This window comes from Euleptes europaea, chromosome 11 (assembly GCF_029931775.1).
Source record: "Euleptes europaea isolate rEulEur1 chromosome 11, rEulEur1.hap1, whole genome shotgun sequence".
NCBI lineage: Eukaryota > Metazoa > Chordata > Lepidosauria > Squamata > Sphaerodactylidae > Euleptes > Euleptes europaea.
Genome location: NC_079322.1, coordinates 79,881,430 through 79,902,362, shown reverse-complemented (window position 1 = coordinate 79,902,362; position 20,933 = coordinate 79,881,430). Strand labels below are relative to the sequence as shown.

General features: G+C 51.9%; 1 protein-coding gene across 2 annotated transcripts in view; it reads right to left on the bottom strand.

Annotated features, from left to right (window-relative positions):
• The window catches only part of AGAP3 (ArfGAP with GTPase domain, ankyrin repeat and PH domain 3), a 95,604-nt gene that overhangs the window by 37,546 nt on the left and 37,125 nt on the right, over positions 1 to 20,933 (bottom strand). For both annotated transcript variants that reach the window (XM_056857783.1, XM_056857782.1), the window contains exons 2-8: positions 18,575 to 18,633; positions 16,697 to 16,784; positions 7,326 to 7,411; positions 4,302 to 4,443; positions 2,904 to 3,038; positions 2,337 to 2,464; positions 204 to 359 (exon numbers count right to left, since the gene is read on the bottom strand). In XM_056857783.1, coding sequence (XP_056713761.1) covers positions 204 to 359; positions 2,337 to 2,464; positions 2,904 to 3,038; positions 4,302 to 4,443; positions 7,326 to 7,411; positions 16,697 to 16,784; positions 18,575 to 18,633 — 794 coding nt within the window. The remainder of the gene's footprint in view (positions 1 to 203; positions 360 to 2,336; positions 2,465 to 2,903; positions 3,039 to 4,301; positions 4,444 to 7,325; positions 7,412 to 16,696; positions 16,785 to 18,574; positions 18,634 to 20,933) is intronic.

The following is a 20,933-nucleotide window of genomic DNA, read 5'->3' as shown; positions in this document are numbered from 1 at the left end:
CAAAAGCATTCCTGCAGCTCAATCTTCTCTCTCAACTGTGCCTGGGATTCTCCCCCCTTTGGGGTCTCCAGCTCACTGGGTGAGCAGCCCCTCCGGTCCCATATCCAAATCAGACCCCCTTGCGGGACAGCCCTGACCGCACATCTCACCCGCCCCTGCCGACCCAAATGACTCCCCCCTTTACCCTCGGGCCTTCCACTTACTGTAAAGATGTTGGAGCGGCGCTTGGACTGCTTGCGGATGGGGGTGGGGGTATTGGAGGCGGCAATGGTCTCGATCCGCAGCTCCCGCTGACTGATGCTGGGGGTGGAGGGCACTGAGGAGGAATAGTCGCTGAAGGCTCCACTCCCGTTTGCAGCCTGGGGAGAGGAAGTTGTGAGTGGGGGGGCAGAGGTGGGAAGAGGCCCCAGAAGCCCTGAAGCCAGCTGCCCGCCCCCCGCCCACAGGCTGGCCTTCCCCGCTGCCACCATCAGCGCTTCACAGGTTCTTCCCTGGATCACTGGAGTGTGAACTGTGGGGCCACTCACACGGGGGGGGGGGATGAATTCTATTCTTGTTCTAGTTCTGTGCCTCCCCACCCCCCACATATGTAGCCCCTCCTTGGCCTGCCTCGACAATCCCCAGTCTCTCGCTGCAGGCAAAGGAGGCATTCTTCCTCTGAGCAAGGCAGGAGGTGTGAGAAAAGACTGACCTCCCTGAATCATGGGGCATGAATGGGAATGGGGAGGGCTTGAAAAAGGCCTGTGCTGAGTGAGCAGACCTGAGGGCCTGGACTACTGGGCTCGTAGACCAAGGGGCAGAAGCTCAACGAAGGATGGCCTGGGCATCAGTGATTCTATGCTGCAGCCAGATGTTTATGCTGGCCAGGGCTGGTTTCCAGCTCCCCCACCCCGTACAAGGACAATGAAGAAAGCTGACAGAAAGAAAGTAGATTCCTTTGAAATGGAGTGTTGGGGGAGAGTGTTACGGATACCATGGACTGCCCCCCCCAAAAAAACACACAAATCAGTGGGTTCTAGATCAAATCAAGTCAGAAGCTAAAACGACTACACTGAGGCTGACGTACTTTGGTCACATTAGAAAAGGACAGGACTCGCAATAATGGGTTTAAATTGTGGGCAGAAAGGTACTGGCTAGATATTACGAAAACATTTTTACAGTAAGAGTTGTTGGACAGTGGAATCAGTTGCCTCAGGAGGTGGTGAGCTCCCTCCCCTCACTGGCAGACTTCAAGCAGAGGCTGGACAAGCACTTGTCAGGGATGCTCTAGGTTGATCCTGCATTGAGCTGGGGATTGGACTAGATGGCCTGTAAGGCCCCTTCCAGCTCTATGATTCTATGATTCTAAGACAACAGTCACTGGAAAAGACAATAATGCTAGGAAAAGCTAAAGGTAGCAGAAAACAAGGGAGACCCAACATGAGATGGATTGACTCAGTCAAGGAAGCCGCAGCCCTCCATTTGCAGGACCTGAGCAAGGCTGTTAAAAGGAGGGTACGTGTCGGAGGTGATTCACAGGGTCGCCAGGAGTCAGAAGCGACTTGATGGCATGTAACACTCACACACAGGACACAAGGCTAAGCAGAATGAATCTTTTTTTTAATGTGCCAAACTGCACAAGAAGCCAGCTTGTGAAAAGTGGAGAGGAAGAGGAGGAGTGGGGACTCAAACCTGGTTCTCCAGATTAGAGTCCACTGCTCCAAGCCACTGCTCTTAACCACCACTACACCATGCTGGAGGGCTGAGTCCTCTCCAGGGAAGAGCAGAGGATGAGTCTGTGGACCGGGAGGGGGGAAGCACAACCTTCCTGCAGAGTAGGAGCAGGAGGCTCCTCAGCCAAAGGCCTGGGTGGCTTCCTGGTTGAGAGAGGGGCCCCAGAAATAGTGCCCTGGACCCCGGGCCCTCTCCCTGCTGACTAGGCTGCACTTGGGACTGGCTTGGCAGGAGGCACTGCACAACCCACTCCATCCCACCCTCGGCTCAGCTCGGGCTCCTTTTCTAAACCCGGATCAGGGCCACCCTGCTGTCATTCCCCAGGAAGGGGAGGCTAGGTGAGGCTGACCGGAGTGGACCTGTGTGAGGCCTGGCTTGGCTGCCTTGGGTGTGGGTGCCTGAGGGAGGCCCAGGGGCACTTCGCCCTTGCTGGACCAGGCTGCCCTTGGATTTGGGGCATCGAAGAGTGGCAGGGCACCAGGTGCCCATGGAGGGAGAGTCCTGGGGGCCTGTGTAATGTCTGAGCAGGGCCCCCCCGGCCCTCAGCAAGACCCGTCGCCAGATGCGCCGCTGCAAGAGCACCTGGCAGGCGGTCCCCCCACCCACCGCCCCCAGCTCCCCACCTGGTTGATGTGCACAGAGGGGATGGAGGCTGCCGAGACGGAAGAGTGGCTGGGAGAGTTGGGCAGCGACTTGCAGGGCCCGATGGAGAGTTGCTGCTTCTTGCGCAGGGCCACCACCTTCTGGGCCACTGGAAGAGAAAGAGGTCGCATGGGAAGGGGCCTGCTCCAGCCAGAGCCACCACTGGGACCAGCAGCGTCCCTGCTTCCGAGGAGCCCTCGGTCGGCCTCAGACACTGCTGCCGAAGGCGGGGCAGGGCATTCGAGAGCCCGGTTCCTCCCCGGCTGTGCTCCAGAGGGAGCGGAAGGGTGTGTCTCTTGGGCGGTTACCCACAGAACGTGCCAGGCGTAATCCAGATGTGAAGCCCTGCCAGCAACGCCCCCCCCCAACCCCCAAAGGAGAGCAAAGATAGAAAAGGACAGCGGCGGAAGATCAGCTTCCAAGCTGTGCGCCAATATACCTCTTGGGGACAGGCAGCAGGGACCAGCCACACCCTGCGCAGGTGACAGGGCATGGGACCGGAGGGACTCCCCAAATCCCTTCTCCTCTCCCTGGTTGGCCCCACGTACCATCCTGGAAGACCCGCTCCACATTCAGCCCATAGGTGGCACATGTCTCGTAGTAGGTGCAGCGCTTCAGATCATTAGACAGCTTCCTGGCTCGGGAGTCATCAATTACCCGGGGATTTGTGGCACTGATAGCATCTGTAAGCAAAGGGAAGCGAGAGAGCCTGACGCTCATTTGCAGTCCTGAAAAGCAACACTGAGGGGAGTGGAGGGCCCCCGGGGCCAAAGACAGGGTACAGCCCCAGGGAGAGGCTCCCCGCCCCCACTCCCATGAACGTCCGGCAGCACCTGCCTCTCAGTGCAGATTTGCAAAGGGCTCCAGGCTAGCTGGGTAAAGAGCCAGAAGTGCAAAAGGCTCCGAGCTGGCCAGGCAAAGAGCCACCATTGGAAAGGGCTCCAGGCCAGCTAGGCAAAGAACCAGGACTGCAGCAAAGGGCCCTTGTCTGGGGGTGGGAGTGAGTGATGGCAGCTGCTGAAGGACTCCGGCATTTTCACAGTTGGCTGAGGGACAGGAAGGAGGGCTCTGCTATCCAGAGGGCCTCAGTAAGTCAGCCTGGAAGGGGGGGCAGGACCTTCACTGGCCACAGTCTATAGCACTGTAAAATGTAAAAAGGGAGGGCTGTCAAGCAGGGCTCCTCTATTATAGCATTTTGGGCGCGTTCTTCAACCTTGAGATGATCCCACTTTGTTGCATTAGTCACTGAACGTGCTTTTCTCCCTTTAGTGAATTGTTCTAAACTACGTCACGTGCCTGAAGTCTCTGTGAAAAGGGCCCACGAGGACTGGCGGCAAATGAGAAAACAGATGCATTGCCTTCTTGTGGGTAGCTCCCTTCCTGGGAGCAGGCTCTCTCCCAAGGGGGCCCAGACTGGAGGGGGCATTTCCTACTTCTCACCAGTGGGTGGTGGGGTTTTTCCCCCAGCCAGGAGTTCCTTAGCCTCTTCCAGGCTCCCCCCTCCCCCCCGACCTGTTTTTTCTCCCCAGTCGCAAGGCGAGAGCTGGTGCACACACCCACGGGACAGCTGTGAATATTGGTGGTGTGGCGTAAAGGCCTCATTCTCTCTTTTCCTTTAAAAAACCCCCTATTTGGTATGATTTTTCTCGCCATCCCTCAGTAAGGCCTCCTTGCTGCTGTGTAAGGGCTGCTCCCCTTCTGACTGCGCGGCTTCTCCTGGTTCACCAGTCCCCGGAACGCAGGAAACCAGCAGGACAGGCAGACAGAAGGAATCTAGCCGAGCTGCCATTCATGCAAAGGGGCTTCGTCTGCAGGATGAAGAGGGACGGGCCAGGGACGGAAGGAGAGAGAACGACGACTGAAAGGCAGGTGAGAGGGTGGATCTCTCCCCACCTCATTCTGATGGGCCAGGAAGGATTCAGCTGACCAGCCCCTGCCCCACTCACCTTGCGTGCCCACCAGCACCAGGGGCACCTCGGATGTGTTGCGGTAGCTGCAGAGGCGCAAGTAGTAGTTGTAGACGGTCTGGAAGCTGATCTCATCCTCCAGGCTGAAGACAAACACCACGGCATCGACCCAGGCTGCGAACTGTGGGGAAGAAGGCAGCCACCTCTGACAAGGCCGGCGCGTGGATCTGAGCCCCAGCCTGTCTTCCTCTGCCATTTGCCTCTTCAACTGTGGCTCTCCAGGGTCTGCCCCAGGGAGCAGATTGACCCTGGGACTGCCTGCCGGCCTGTCAAGCAAGTCTCCGACGACTGAGCCAGACCCTCCCCTTGGCGTCATGTCTGTATGAACATACACAGGGGTCTTCTACCGACTTCTGAATCTCGCTTTTGGCCTGGAGAAAGGTCTTCCCCAGAGCTTCCTGCTGCTCCCTGGAGATGCTGCTGGGGACTGTGGCCCCCACGTTCCTGCCCCCCCCCCACAGCTCAAGAATGTCTGCACTGGAAAGGCCAGCATACCGCTTGTATTTAAAGGCCTCTTTAAAGTCCACAGAAGGGCCTGCTCAAACTCCTCCCTGAATATGCAGGCTCTGTGCTTACCTGTCACATAGACAGAGTGTTGGAAGGGGCTAGAGAGGTCATCCAGTCCAGCCCCCTGCTCAAGGCAAGTGTCGTATCCCCACTGGAAGGCCACCCAGCCTCTGCTTAGGGGCCTCCAGTGAAGGAATTGCCCCGCTGAACAGCTCTTAGTGCCTGGAGGTCTCTCCTCCTGTTCAGCCAGATCCTCTGTCCTGGTCATTTCCGCCCACCGGGTCTATTCCTGCCCCCTGGAGCAGCAGCCAACCCGTCTGCGCCTTCTCCCCTCTGACAGCCCTTCAGATCTTGGAGGACGGCAATCGCGCCTCCCCTTCTCCAAACCCCTCACCATCCTGGCTGCCTTGCTCTGCTTGCACATTCATTTTTCTTAAAATGTCCAGCCCAGAAAAGGACTCTAGATGAAACAATTGGGATGGGGGGAGAAACTTTCTCCCTTTCTCCCACATCCTTACACCGGCCTATGAATGTGTACATTCCTGGGGAAATTGAAATAGATGCAATACTTACTGTCCCATCAAACCTAAACTTATTTTGCTGCTTTTAACAACATAAAAAGCACCATTTATAACATATTTAGCTGTAAAATTATATTAATAGGCATATACATGGTATTTAAAACTATATATGCCTTCTTTTCTACAAGCAAAATTATAAATATACCCAGCAGTAACGTAAGAGACCTGCTAACTGTAGAACCCTATCTTATCTTGGCAAAAATTAAGATTCATGTGCTGTTTGAGAAGTAGGAAAAGATAAAAGCTGAATCTTGAAAACAAATTTTCTAGTGAAGAAAGTGCACTATTTGGACAGAAACAGCCTCACAATACCAGTATATCTGGATATAACATTTTATATCATGAACAAAACTGAGCTCGTTAACACTTTACAATCATCAAGCAATTAATAGTATTATAATTGTTGCCAAACTGGAAACATAAGCATATATTTTAACATGTGTTGGATCTGTACTTCTCAAAGGCGTTATCTATAAGAGGAAGGGGGTCTCCTTATCCCTGACTGCTCAGCATTCTGGCATCTTGGGTAAGAAACCTTATCAAAGATGTCTGATGACTGAGCAGTCATGGGATAAGAGAACCTGTCCTCTTACAGATTAAAAACGTTGGTTAAACAGTAAGAAACAGAGAGCAGGAATAAATGTGCCGTGTAAACTGCGGGCTTTGCAGCCAATGGAGGCAGTGGTGGCCACCAGCACAGATGACTTGAAGAGGGAATTAGGCAGAGATATGAGGAGAGGTCCACTCACCGTGGTGAAGAAGGGAGCCTCCAGTGCAGAGGCAGCCAACCTCAGGAGGCAGACTCAGAGGAATCATAGTTGGAAGGGACCACCAGGGTCATCTAGTCCAACTCCCTGCCCAATGCAGGAATGTCACAACTACCTCCTCCCCACACACACCAAGTGACCCCTACTCCATGCCCAGAAGATGGCCAAGATGCCCTCCCTCTCATAAACTGCCTAAGGTAATAGAATCCGCATTGCTGACAGATGGCCATCTAGTCTCTGCTTAAAATCCTCCAAGGAAGGAGCACTTACCACCTCTCGAGGAAGCCTGTTCCACTGAGGAACCGCTCTGTTAGAAATTTCTTCCTAATGTCTAGATGGAAACTCTTTTCATTTAATTTCAACCCGTTGGTTCTGGTCCGACCTTCTGGGGCAACAGAAAACAACTCAGCACCCTCCTCTAGATGACAGCCCTTCAAGTACTTGAAGATGGTTATCATGTCCCCTCTCAGTCTTCTCCTCTTCAGGCTAAACATACCCAGCTCCTTCAACCTTTCCTTATAGGACTTGGTCTCCAGACCCCTCACCATCTTTGTTGCCCTCCTCTGGACATGTTCCAGCTTGTCTACATCTTTCTGAAATTGTGGTATCCAAAACTGAAGGCCTTGGCCTCTTTGCCCTGGCCGTTGGTGGCCCTCCAGAGGAACTGGTTGCCCCTTGTTGTCTACAGTATCCACAAGGAATATCAAATTATTATTAGTAAACGCTGCAGTTTGTATTGCATGACATTCTTCATGCTATACATTTTTGGTGAGTAAAACCATAAAAACAAATCTTAAGTCTCAAAAAGCATTTCATGCACTCCAAAACAAAATAAAAATTCACAAGAGGTTTATGTTAGTGCTGTTCAAACTTTCCATCATAAAAATGTAAAAAAAAAAGTCCTTAAACTGTTGCAAGATAAAAAGTGTTCCCTTCCAAATTTTCCTTTTCTTTCCCCAGGCCCTCCCATCTCCAGGCCTGGCCAGCGCATGCTAGAGTGGAACTGTTAGGTAAGAATCCTCCTCGTCCTCCTCCTTCCGTGGACCTGTTTTCTGTCTGACCGTCAAGACTGGAACAAGCCCCTGGTCAGAACTAACCCCCATATTGGAGGATCACCTCAGGTATGTAGGGAAGGGTGTGTTTCTTACCTGCAGCTCAGGGGGGCCCCCTTCATCACGAATCAGCAGCAGGTAGCTTTGCCCATCCACAACAATCTCCTTTTTGAAGCGGCCCCCTGCAGAGAAAGTGGCCAGGTCAGGCTGAGGAGAGACAGGGACAGAGCGCAGGGCAGGTAGCAGCTACACTGGAGGCCGGGAGTCCTCCCCCTATGACCCCCACCTTCTGCATGCTCCCCCCACCCCGAGACAGTCTGTGGAAGTGGAGGGCTGGCACCTTAAGTGTCATTGAAATAGTGCCCCCCTCCCCGTTCACAGTGTTTTGTAGGGGATCCATCCCAGTAAGTCTCTGCCCCAAGCAGTTTACCAGCGGAATGTGAGACAAGGGAGACCAGCCATGTGGTCTAGTGGCTGAGAGTGTCGGACTCAGATCTGGGAGACCCAGGTTGGAATCCCTGCTCATGCCAGGGAAGCTCACTGGGTGACCAGGGGCCAGTCACACCCTCTCAGCCCAACCTACCTCACAGGGTTGTTGTGAGGATAAAATGCAGGAGAAGAGAATGATGTAAGCTACTTTAGGTCGCCATCGGGGAGAAAGGCTGGGGTACAACTGAATTAAATAAACAAAACAAAGCCACAAAGGAAGGGGAGGGCCACAGGAGAGGAATCTGCCAAGATGGAGGTAGCGGTGGTCAGGAAGGATGTTCCGCTTCCCACTACCGACGGAGTCCAGCTGACATGCACTGACTCGCTTAAGATCCAAGGAGTTACCTAGATCCAGCTTCAATGTTGGAGTACTCTTGCAGCTTCACCTAGCCCACCCTTGCTAGACTTGGTTGATCTTGCCACATGAGTCCACACAATGGTTACCTCTAGGCTACACTTCTGTAATGCACTCTAGATGGGTCTGCCCTCCAAGACAATTGGGAAGCTCCAGGTGTCAAGGGATGAGGAGGCTCAGTGACTGCACAGCCCGCCCACTCGACAGACACTCCCAATGGTTCCCGATCAGTTACCAGGTTCTAGTTATAACCTACAGAGCCCTTAATGGACTTGGATCCACATACCAGCAGGACCATCTCTCCTGTTACGCCCCACTGCGACGCTTCACCCATCTGAGCAAAGCCACCCTGCAAATGGGTAAGACTGGCAGCTGTCCATCCCCAAGCATTCTCTATGAGGGTGCCTACATTATGGAACAGTCTGCCTGAGGAGGTCAGGAAGGCCCCCAGATTTTTATTAGTTTGTGGAATGTACAAATGTTCAGGAGGGCATTTTTACAAAGGAATTAGAACCATAACAATATGTTATGGATGTGTTATTGTGTGCAGTTCTGGAAGTCTCACTTCTAAAAGGATGTGGACAGAATGGAGCAGGTGCAGAGGAGAGTGACGAGGATGATCAGGGGCCTGGAGACCAAGCCCTGCGAGGAAAGGCTGAGGGAATTGGGAATGTTGAGTCTGGAGAAGATGAGGTTGGGGGGGGGGACATGATTACTCTCTTTAAGAATTTGAAGGACTGTCACTTAGAGGAGGGCAGGGAGCTGTTCCTATTGACAGCAGAGGATAGGACTCACGATAATGGGTTTAAATTGTGGGTGGAAAGTACCCACTGGATATTAGGAGCAATTTTTTACAGTGAGAGTTGTTGGACAGTGGAATCAGCTACCTAGGGAGGCGGTGAGCGCCCCCTCACTGGCAGTCTTTAAGCAGAGGCTGGACAGGCACTTGTCAGGGACGCTCTAGGCTGATCCTGCATTGAGCAGGGGGCTGGACTAGATGGCCTGGATGGCCCCTTCCAACTCTATGATTTTATGTTTCAAATGAAGGTCCCAGAAGGAGTTGTGGGCGCATCTCATTTCCCCCAGCATACCCCTTTTTCTCTTCCCCTCCCCCTGGCAGCCCCCCTATTCTCTCCCCTTTTCTTGCTTTCTTCTTCTTCCCACCTACCAGCTAACCAACCTTTTTATCTGCCCCCCCAACTTTAGCAATATTTATTATTTATTTCATTTCTGCCTCATTTTTCTCCCCAATGAGGACCCAAAACAGCATATAGCAGTCTCCTGTCCTCCATTTATTTTTACAACAACCCTGTGAGGTAGATTAGGCTGGGAGTGTGTGACTGGCCCAAGGTCACCCAGTGAGCTTCCATGGCAATTTGGGGATTCGAACCTGGGTCTCCCAGAACCTAGTCTAAAACTCTAACCACTATGAAACACTGTGTGATCTGTGTGGTCATTGCTTTGGAACAGCAGTGAACAGCCAGGCTTGCCCGTGATTGCTACCAGGCCTGGCCCCAAGGAGCCCTCCCTCAAAAGGCCCTTCCCCTAACTTTTGTTACCAGAAACTGAGGCCCCTGCAAAGGGCATGCGATTCTTAAAGCTACGGGCACTGCCTTCATTGTTTTTGGGAGGGTTTAACACCCACCCGCCCGCCCTGGGTGTTTTTTTTTTTAAGAGTTCAGATTTTTCTGCAAACCTGGGGCTTGTAAAAAGGTCTGTCTCCAATACTGGGGTTTAAGACTTCATGTATTAATTTATTTAAATCATTTATTGGCTGTCTTCCTACCTTGTGGAATTCAAAATGGCTTACAATGTAGAAGAGGAGTTGGTTTTTATATGCTGACTTTCTCTACCACTTAAGGAAGAATCAAACCGGCTTACAATCACCTTCCCTTCCCCTCCACACAACAGACAACCTGTGCAGTAGGTGGGGCTGAGAGAGCTCTAAGAGAGCTGTGACTAGCCCAGGGTCACCCAGCCGGCTTCATGTGGAGGAGTGGGGAAACCAACCCGATTCACCAGATGAGAGTCCACCGCTCCAAACCATTGCTCTTAACCACTACACCACGCTGTAACTAAAACAACAATTATAAAACAATTATAAAACAATTATAAAACAAGCAAAACACCACAATTTAAAATCTCAATTACGACTGCCAATACATAAAAACTACATTAATCAAATCAAAGGTGAGTCAAGAGTGATCCCGGTCCAGGTTAAGGAATAAACTGGCAAAGTGGTTTTTTTTTTTTTAACAGTTCCTAACTCCTAAAAACGGAAGAAATGTGGCGTTTAAGTAAATTCTGAGTGAAAACCAAACAGAGACGGCCAGCCAAGGGAGAGCCAGCCCCCTCTCAGTGTGGAACCAAAGTGTGTATATAAAAGAAGTGCCCACTCTCTATCTGTGTCTCTGGCCAGCCATACCGTTTTTCCTGAAACCTAGTTGTGCCTGTTTCTCAACCTCATCCTACGTTGCTGGTGAAAATGACACCTGCTGCTTTGAGCCTGTCCCTCCCAGGGCCCCCCTCTTTCTCGCGCGCGCACCACCCCAATGTTTGAAAAACCAACCTCTCCTTCAATCCGTGACATTATTATTATTCGGTGGCAGAGCCGTGACACAAAAATTACACCCACAAGAAGTAAACCCCACAGAAAACAAATATAAAACAATATCGTGGAAGTCTGTGAGAAACGTTTTACCAAGTAAGGAGAAACTCCTGTCAGGAATGGCGCCGCCACGCAAGCCCAGGGAGGCAGCCGGGGGGGGAGAGCGGGGGGGGAGCGGCGGCCCCCAAAGGTGGCCCTCGTCCAGAAATTGGGGGAACTACGCGAATGAAAGGGGAGCCAGCTAAAGGAGAAGCGGAAAAAGAAAAAGGCCCTGCAACTGAAGGCAGCTGTGGCTATTCCCCTGCGTTATGGAGGGGGTTGGACTAGATGACCCCGGCGGTCCCGTCCCACTCCTCAGCGATTCTACGAAGCAGAAAAAGAGACACTGAGGGTTGAGGCAGAAAACGAAAAAGCTCGACAGAGAGAGGGGGAAAGAAGCTGAAAGGGAACGTGCAAAAGAGACGAGCGGGGGATAATCCCGTGAAGGACAGAATTACCCCTCTACGCACCAAGAAGTGGAGGAAGTTCCCCAGTGGAACGAAAGGAGTTCCCCAGATGCCGGAAAGGGGATAATGGTGGAGACCCTCTTGTGTTACTTCTGCAGGAGCGCTGCGGAGTCCTCAGATGAGGACAGAGGGGTTTTGTGCGAGGCCTCCGGCTCCACGCTGCTGAGAGGGAGACCGCGGCGCGGAGGGCCCACCGCGGGGAGAAAGCCCCCTTAGGGAAGCATCGAGCGGTCAACCCAGGTGGGGGTGGGGGGCGCTGGGTCCCTCGGACCAGAACCCCGGCTGGGCGGACAGGGGAGGGGGGAGGGGGGAGCAGCAGAGGGGAAAAACCTTTTGGGAAACTGAAACAGCTGGTAGGTAGTCCCCTCACCCTTAAAATGGCACCTGAGGGACAAGGAATTAAAAAAAAACCAGTAGATGAAGACAGAAGGAGGTTTAGGAGGATCCTTGTTCCAACAAACCCCCCCCACCCCCGCCAAGAAACATAAAGTTTGGTCCACCTCAGAAAACGCTGAGACCATGAAAACCAACCCTGTGAGGCAAAACCCTCCAGAGCAAACTAAGGGGAGAGGAACGGTTTGCCTCAGCTGTCAGGAACTGGGGCGCAGAAGAGTCTGACCGCCTAAAGGCATCAAAACAGAGAATGGCCCCCCGGCCCCCGTGTGCCAGTTCAGTCCCGAAAGCAGAGAGGCAATGGGAGAGGAGCCACGGGACAGCAAAATGAGCCGAGGGTGGCCTCCTCCCGGTGGTGGCAGGAGATCTCCCGCTATGACCACTGATCTCCAGCCGATAAGAGATCAGCTCCCCTGGAGAAAAATGGCCGCTTTGGCCATTGGACTCTATGGCATTGAAGTCCCTCCCCTCCCCAAACCCCGCCCTCCTCAGCGAAGTGGGACCTGGCAACCCTACCCGAGCCTGAAGAGCCCGGGGACCAGGGAGAGACCGGCCAGAGTCTCCTGCGCAGGGGCAGCTGAGGAGGCCCGAAACAAAGACTGCCTTCTTGAACCTGTGGGAGATTAACACCCCCACACACACAGAGATGTTATTGTGCTGGGGAGATACAGGAGCAGAGATTTCTTCAGTAATTCCTCCGCTTGTAAAGAAAGAACAGTATCTTCCAGTCAAAGATGTAAAATCAAAGGGAGTCAGTGGCCCAGAATCTGATGTGGACTTGACAGAAGTAACCAAAAAGTGTAAAGGGTTCCAAGGAATGAGGATGGTTGGCGCGTGGGAGGACTTAAGTCGCACCTGCATTGGTGCTGTTTACTTAGCCTCACAAGCAAAATCTATCCAAGCCATTACAAGAAGGCAGAACTCAAGAGCAGGCTTCAGAAATTCCACCTAGGCCTACAGAGGCAAGTGTTGCTATACAAACTGAACTTCTGGACTGGGGGCAGCAAATGGAGCAGCAGCAGCAGAAAGGGGGGTGGGGTAGGGGTCGGCGGTGGCAGCCTGCTACCCTGCTTCAAAATGTACCAGCTGAGCAGTTCTTGCCTGACCAATGCCAGGGTGAAACGCTGCAAGAGTTGTGGCAGCAAGCTGAGAACGTCCTTGCACATTTAATGTGATTGATCAAAGGCTGTATACAGCCTGTCAAAAGAAAAAGTGTGCTTAATTGTGGAAGAAGACAAAGCAGTTGTGTGTGTTAAGTGCCATCAAGTTGCTTCCAACTCATGGCAACCCTATGGATCAGTGTCATAAGAACATAAGAAAGGCCCTACTGGATCAGACCAAGGCCCATCAAGTCCAGTAGTCTGTTCACCCAGTGGCCAACCAGGTGCCTCTAGGAAGCCACTTACAAGACGAGTGCAGCAGCACCATCCTGCCTGTGTTCCACCGCACCCAAAATAATAGGCATGCTCCTCTGATACTACAGAGAATAGGTATGCAGCATGACTAATATCCATTCTAACTAACAGCCATGAATACCCCTCTCCTCCATGAATATGTCCACTCCCCTCTTAAAGCCCTCCAAGCTGGCAGCCATCACCACATTCTGGGGCAGGGAGTTCCACAATTTAACTATGTGTTGTGTGAAAAAATACTTCCTTTATCTGTTTTGAATCTCTCACCCTCCAGCTTTAGCAGGTGACCCTGTGTTCTAGTATTATGGGAGAGGGAGAAAAACGTCTCCCTGTCCACTCTCTCCAAACCATGCATAATTTTATAGACCTCTATCATGTCTCCCCTCAGCCGCCTTCTTTCCAAGCTAAACAGCCCTAAGCGTCCTAACCGCTCGCCATAGGACAGTTGCTCTAGTCCCCCAATCATTTTGGTTGCTCTTTTCTGCACCTTCTCAAGCTCTGTAATATCCTTTTTTAGGTGTGGTGACCAGAACTGTACACAGTATTCCAAGTGTGGTCTCACCATAGATTTGTACAAGGGCAGGATGATGTCAGCAGTTTTATTCTCTATTCCTCGTCTAATTATGGCCAGCATGGAATTTGCCTTTTTTACAGCAGCGGCACACTGGGTTGACATCTTCATTGAGCTATCCACTACCACCCCAAGATCCCTTTCTTGGTCTGTCGCTGCCAGCACAGATCCCATCAGCGTATATGTGAAGTTGGGATTTTTTGTCCCAGCATGCATCATTTTACACTAACTCACATTGAATCTCATTTGCCATTTTAATGCCCATTCTTCCAGTATGCAGAGATCCTTCTGGAGCTCTTCACAGTCCGGTTTTGTTTTAACCACCCTAAATAATTTGGTGTCATCTGCAAACTTGGCTACTTCACTGTTTAACCCCTGCTCCAGGTCATTGATGAACAGGTTGAAAAGCACCGGATCCAACACAGATCCGAGGCACCGCACTGCTCACATCCCGCCATTGTGAGAACTGACCATTGATTCCTACTCTCTGCTTCCTATTTTTCAGCCAGCTCTCAATCCATAAGAGGACTTGTCCTCTTATCCCATGAGTATGAAGTTTGCTTAGCAGTCTTTGGTGGGGGACTTTGTCAAAAGCTCCAAAATGACCTATCTTTGCTCAGGTCTTGCAAATTGAGGGCTGTGGCTTCCTTTATAGAGTCAATCCATCTCTTGTTGGGTCTTCCTCTTTTCCTGCTGCCTCCAACTGTTCCTAGCATGACTGTCTTTTCCAGGTACTCTTGTCTTCTCATAATGTGGCCAAAGTACGATAGCCTCAGTTCAGTCATTTTAGCTTCTAGGGTCAGTTCAGGCTTGATTTGATCTATAACCCACTGATTTGTTTTTGGGGTTTTTGGCAGTCCACGGTATCCGCAACGCTCTCCTCCAACACTACATTTCAAAGAAATCTACTTTCTTCCTTTTGTTGTGCAGAAGTACAACTTTCTTCATTGTCCAGCTTTCACACCCATACGTAGTAATAGGGAATACGATGGCATGAATTAACTTGATCTTGGTGGCCAGTGACACATCCTTACACTTCAGAATCTTTTCTAGCTCCTTCATGGCTGCCCTTCCCAGTCTCAATCTCCTTCTGATTTCTTGACTGCAATCTTCCTTTTGGTTTATCATGGAGCCAAGGAATAGAAAGTCTTGACCAATTTCAGTTTCCTCATTGTCAACCTTAAAGTTGAGTAATTCTCCTGTAGTCATTACTTTTGTCTTTTGATGTTCAGCTGTAGTCCTGATTTGGCACTTTCTCCTTTAACTTTCAGCAGTAGTCGTTTCAAGTCTTCGCTATTTTCTGCCAATAATGTATTATCAGTAAGAGCCCCGTGGCACAGAGTGGTAAGCTGCAGTACAGCAGTCCAAGCTCTGCTCACGACCTGAGTTCGATCCCAACAGAAGTTGGTTTCCGGTAGCCGACTCAAGGTTGACTCAGCCTTCCATCCTTCCGAGGTCGACAAAATGAGGACCCGGCTTGCTGGGGGTAAAGGGAAGATGACTGGGAAAGGCACTGGCAAACCACCCCGTAAACAAAGTCTGCCTAGAAAACGTCGGGATGTGACATCACCCCATGAGTCAGGAATAACCCAGTACTTACACAAGGGACCTTTACCTTAATGTATTATCATCAGCATATCTCAAATTGTTAATGCTCCTCTCCCCAATTTTCACTCCACCTTCATCTAAATCTAATCCAGCTTTCCTAATGATATGTTCTGCATACAGATTGAAGAGACAGGGAGATAAAATACATCCTTGTCTAACACCTTTGCCAAAGCAGTTAGTTATCCCCAAAAGATATAGACTGCACCTTTTGCAAACAGCGCATGAAAACCTCATGACGGGACATTTGGGGATTAATAAAACCAGAGACCATCTGCACGCCAGATTCTACCGAATATAGGCAAAGATGTCAGAGCTTTCTGCAAGTCCTGCCTGGCTTGTCAACTTGTAGGAAAGCCTTCAGAAAAACCAGGGGTCTCTTGCAACCCATCCCACCTGTTTCAGAACCATTTTCAAAGATTGGTGTGGCTCCAGTGGAACCATTTCCTAGAACCACCAGGCGGGGGAATAAATATAGTTTGACTGTAGTGGACTATTCCACCAAGTTCCCCGAGGCAGTACCTTTAAGAGACATCGAAGCCAAAACAGTTGCAGAAGCCTTATTAACAATCTTCAGCAGACTAGGTTTTCTAAAGGAGATGGTGACAGATTTAGGGATGTCATTCATGTCCAGCATCATCAAAGAACTGATGCGAGGCTGTGGAATCAGGCACCTCACCCCCACAACGTACCATCCCCAAGCGCATGGACTGAATGAGAGGTTTAATGGTACCTTGAACCCAATGCTGAAAACATATGCAGGGAACCATCCAAACAACTGGGATCAAAGACTACGTCTTCTGTTTGCATATCGAGAAGGGCCCCAAGAAAGTTCCAGGTTCGGTCCCTTCAAGCTTCTATTTGGACACCATGTGAGAGGACCGATGGACATCCTCAAGGAATCATGGGCAGGCCGAGAACCCATCGAAAGCAAAGATGTGATTACCTACTTAGAAGAGCTTCTGGAAAATCTACAGCAACTGAGAGCAGCTGCTGCAGACCACCCTGCACAGAGCCCAGCAGAAGCCCCGATACGACGCCAAGGCCAGGGATAAATTATTTCAACCAGGAGATCCAGTCCTTATGTTGAAGCCTCAGGGGAAGAACCAGCTGGAAGTGGCTTGGGAGGGACCACCCCAAATTGGGTCTCAGGTTTCGAAGGTGAATTACTTAGTGAATGTAGATCCTGAGGGAGGTCAAAGTAAATCGTTGCGTGTAAATATGCTGAAACCATACCATGAGCGAAGTAATCTTGTCCTTGTGGCAAGGAAAGTACGAATGAGGAAACGGAAGTGACTGGGTGGGGGGAAATATCTAAGGGTCGCCTGGGCCCCCAGCCCCCCACTAGCCCCCAGGGAGCCTGGCAGAGGAGCCGGCAGCTGCAGGGAAATGCCATAGCGTGCCATTCAGGGTCCTGCTCAGTCACAATGCTGGGAGCTGGCCTCTGCCAGGGGGCCCCTCATGGCTCACTCCAATTCCGGGTTCCCAGCCCCAGCACAGACCCAGAGTGGGAGCAACCGCCACTTACCTTCCGGGGACTCTTCCTGCACGTAGGTGCCCGTCAGGTAGCGATGCACCAAAGCAGATTTCCCGCTGGACAGATTTCCCACAATCCCCTGCAATGCAAAGGCAAGGATGAGCGCAGCCCCTGGTCCCCCCCTCACCCCAGCTGGGACAGTGAAAAGCACTTCAGAGCCAGCCACCTCCTTGGGAGGCCACCTTGACCTCCAAGTGAGAGGGGGGCCAGCAAGTATGGCCCACAAGGGATACTGGGCGCTTCCTCACCCCCACCCCCACCCGAAGTCTGGCAGACAGAGGGCTACGCAACCCAAGGGATCCGAGATCAGATCCTGCAACGCAGCTGCAAAGGGATGTGTGTGTGTGGGGGGGGGGGTCTCCCTCATTCAGTGTCTCTTGGCAGCAGGTGAAGACGTTTTGGTTTTGTCTGGCATCTCCCTAATAATAGTTTCTGGCCCTCCTTCTAGTGTTGTTTGTTTATGCGTTGTTATAATTTAAATTGTATTTTTAATTGTTTCTATGTGTTAATGTTTTTTTTAATGTTGGCTGACTTGTAGACCCTGATTGGGTGGAAAGGCAGCATGAGAATTTTTTAAATAAACAAACAAACAAACTCCCACGCTCTTTCTTCCCGAGCAGAGCACGCTGCAAGTGCGCCTGTCATGCTGTCCGGACAGGAAGGCGCGCATTGTCCAAGGCCCTGCCCTCAACAACCCCACTGGTTTTCCGGGAGCCCCTCCCAGCCTGCACTTCCCCTTCCTTGCCACCAGAGGGCTTTCAGAGAGCTTCTATTAAAAACAGCTCTGCCCCCCGCCCCGCCCCCCATCCTTCCGTCCAGCTGCCCAGTGGGGGGAAATGCAGATAAAACAGCGGCTGAGAGAAGAAGGTGTGCAGAGAACTCTGCTAGGCAAGTTCCGCTGCCTGTCTGAATGTTTCCACACTCCTGGCAGCAACAAATGCAAGCGGGAGAGGCCACCAGAGCTCAGTGCGGGGAGGGGCAGGGCGTGGGCAGCTGCCGGTGCTGCCCTAAGAGCAGGGAGTCTCTCGGAAGAAGCACAGCCGACAAGGGGGCCGGGGGCGGGGGCAGCGGCAGCAGCATCCCCGTGCTTCGCCAGGGAGAGGGTCCTGTCACTGCCTCAGCCACAAAGGGGCAAAGAGGCCCTTTCCACAGAGCCCCCCTCATGGTGCTCCTGATTGAGAGGGGCCAGAGCCTCGGCAACTCTGCACCAGGATCAGAGCCCCCCCCCCGCCCCCTCCTCCAGCTTTTGATCTGCGGTCTGTGTGGGCGGCCTTGGAGGCCAGAGACCCAGCAGCCATGGGGTCCTTCCTGCCCCCCTACCCTGCCACCAGGTGAGGCAACCTGCACCGGCCATGGTGGAGCTTGAGCTCATCCCCCCTTCCCCCGCCAGCACATGGCTCTGTGAATCTGGGCTCGGGCATTTGCAAGGAGCGCAAGCTGCCCTGCAGGCCTGGCCAGAGCTGGGGGGGGGGGGCAATTTAGCCCCAGGATCTATTGCAAGTGCCAGGCTTTGTCCATAGAGCCAGAGTGGTGTACTTGTCAGGGTGCTGTACCAAAGTTAGTAAGACCCCATGGTCAACCCACCCCTCCCACATGAGGCTCACTGGACCGGCTGGGGCCCTGCCCTCCTTTCTGGGCTTGAACTACCTCTCAGGGCTGCTGTTGTGATATAATGTGGAGGGGAGGGACCATGCATGCCGCCCTGTGGAGTAAGGGCAGGATGCCAGTGTGATGGACAGACCAGGAGAACAAGGCAACACTTCAAGGCATAGGCAGAGTGCCCCCCCTCCCCACATACACAGCACCATCACCACGGGGGTCAGGAGAGTCTGGAGCCCACCAAGCCACACACTGACAAGGGCGACTCACCACTTTGAGCTCCGGCACTGACCGGCTCAGGGTCCACTCCTGGCTGTTCACAAACGAATCTGCAGAAAGAGAGGAAGCAGCGCTTGAGAGGGCCGGCATTTATTTTCTTTCTATATTAAGGCGTTTCCACCCTGCCTTTCCTCTTGGTTCAAGGCGGCTTAAGACGGCAAGGCTCCCCACAAAGGTGGGGAGGGTCACAAAAGGGTGACGTTGGGGCAGCTCCTGGAATTCAGAGGGGGTCTGGACACAGATCTCTGCCCCACTGTGCCCACCATAAGATACCTAAAAGGAGCAAAACTCTCTTCTCTAGCACACCAGCATCGGGGAACAGCCCGGCAAGAACCCCTTCCCAAACCTGTTTCCGCTGTAGGAGGGCTGGCTTTGCATGGAGGGAAGCGTGCCCAGGGCCGGTCAGGGCGATTCTCAAAAGCAAGAGAGCATTCTTGGTCACACCTAAGATTCATCCTCTCCCAGTCCCTGCTGGCTGGGTTTTCTTTCCGGTGGGCTGCCAGTGCTGGGCCCACTCTGCGCCATCACGCTCACTCTTTGGAGGGGCTTGTTGGGTGTCTCATAAGAACATAAGGCCCTGCTGGATCAGACCCAGGCCCATCCAGTCCAGCAGCCTGTTCACACAGTGGCCAACCAGGTGCCTCCAGGAAGCCCAAAACAAGACGACCACAGCAATCCTGCCCGTGTTCCACAGCACCCAATATAATAGGCCTGTTCCTCTGATCCTGGAGAGAATAGGTATGCATCATGACTAGCATCCATTTTAACAAGTAGCCATGAATATCCCTCTCCTCGATGAAGATGTCCCCTCTTAAAGCCTTCCAAGTTGACAGCCATCACCACATCCTGGGGCAGGCAGTTCCACCATTTAACTATACTTCCCTTTTATCAGTTGTGAATCTCACACCCTCCAGCTTCAGCAGATGACTCCATGTTCTGGTATTATGAGAGAGGGAGAAAAACTTCTCCCTGTCCACTCTCTCCATACCATGCATAATTTTATAAACCTCTATCATGTCTCCGCTCAGCCGCCTTCTTTCCAAGTTAAACAGCCCTGAGCATTTTAACCACTCTTCAGGGCAGTTGCTCTAGTCCCCCATCATTTTGGTTGCTCTTTTCTGCACCTTCTCAAGCTCTGCAATATCGTTTTTTAGGTGTGGTGACCACCACAGATTTATACAATGGCAGTATGACAGCAGCAGTTTTAGTCTCTATTCCTTGTCTAATTATGACCAGCATGGAATTTGCCTTTTTCACAGCAGCCACACACTGCGTTGAAATCTTCATTGAGCAATCCACTACCACCCCAAGATCCCTTTCTTGGTCTGTCGCTGCCAGAACAGATCCCATCAGTGTATATGTGAAGTTGGGATTTTTTGCCTCCATATGCATCACTTTACACTTGCTCACACTGAATCTCATTTGCCATTTTAATGCTAATTCCTCCAGTTTGAAGAGATCCTTTTCGAGCTCTTCACAGTCCGATTTTGTTTTAACCACCCTAAATAATTTGGTGTCATCTGCAAACTTGGCCACCTCACTGTTTACCTCAAACTCCAGGTCACTGAAGAACAGGTTGAAAAGCACCGGTCCCAACACAAATCCCTGAGGGACCCCACTGCTCACATCCTTCCATTGTGAGAACTGGCCATTGATTCCTACTCTCTGCTTCCTATTTTTCAGCCAGCTCTCAATCCATAAGCAGTCTTTGGTGGGGGACTTTGTCAAAAGCCTTTTGGAAATCCAGATACACAATGTCTACAGGCTCATTCCTGTCCACATACTTACTGACACTTTCAGAAAAACTCTAATAGGTTAGTGAGGCAGGTCCTACCTTTACAGAAGCCATGTTGGGTTTTGCTCAGCAGGGCTTGCCCTTCTATACGCTTGACAATTCTATCTTTAACAATACTTTACAGTCCCATACTCTTTGATGTCATTCTTAGGCCAATTTCAACTATTTTTGTTTGCATGTTTTTGTACAGCTGTTTTGGGACATAGGCTGAAAAGCAGCACAAAATTCCATGCAACGAATACTGGTCTTTCTCTGGGAGCGAGAGGCTGGGAGCGAGAGGCAGCAAAGCGAGAGGCTGTTTTTCAGCCTGGGGGAGACGCTCACAGAAGGGTCATCCAGAACACCTCACCCGGGGGGGGGAGGCAGGAGGCCTAGGGGGCATTCCAGGCCTAGGACCTCCAGGGCAGCCACTTGCCCCGGCGTGCCATGCCCAGCACTTCCCAGACCCACTTCTACCCAGGCTTTGGAACACTTTGCTGGGCCCGAATGCCTGGCAGGGCTTGCCGGGACACCACCCAAACTGGTTTGGTGAGTCGGGCTGCTCCGCAGCTCTGC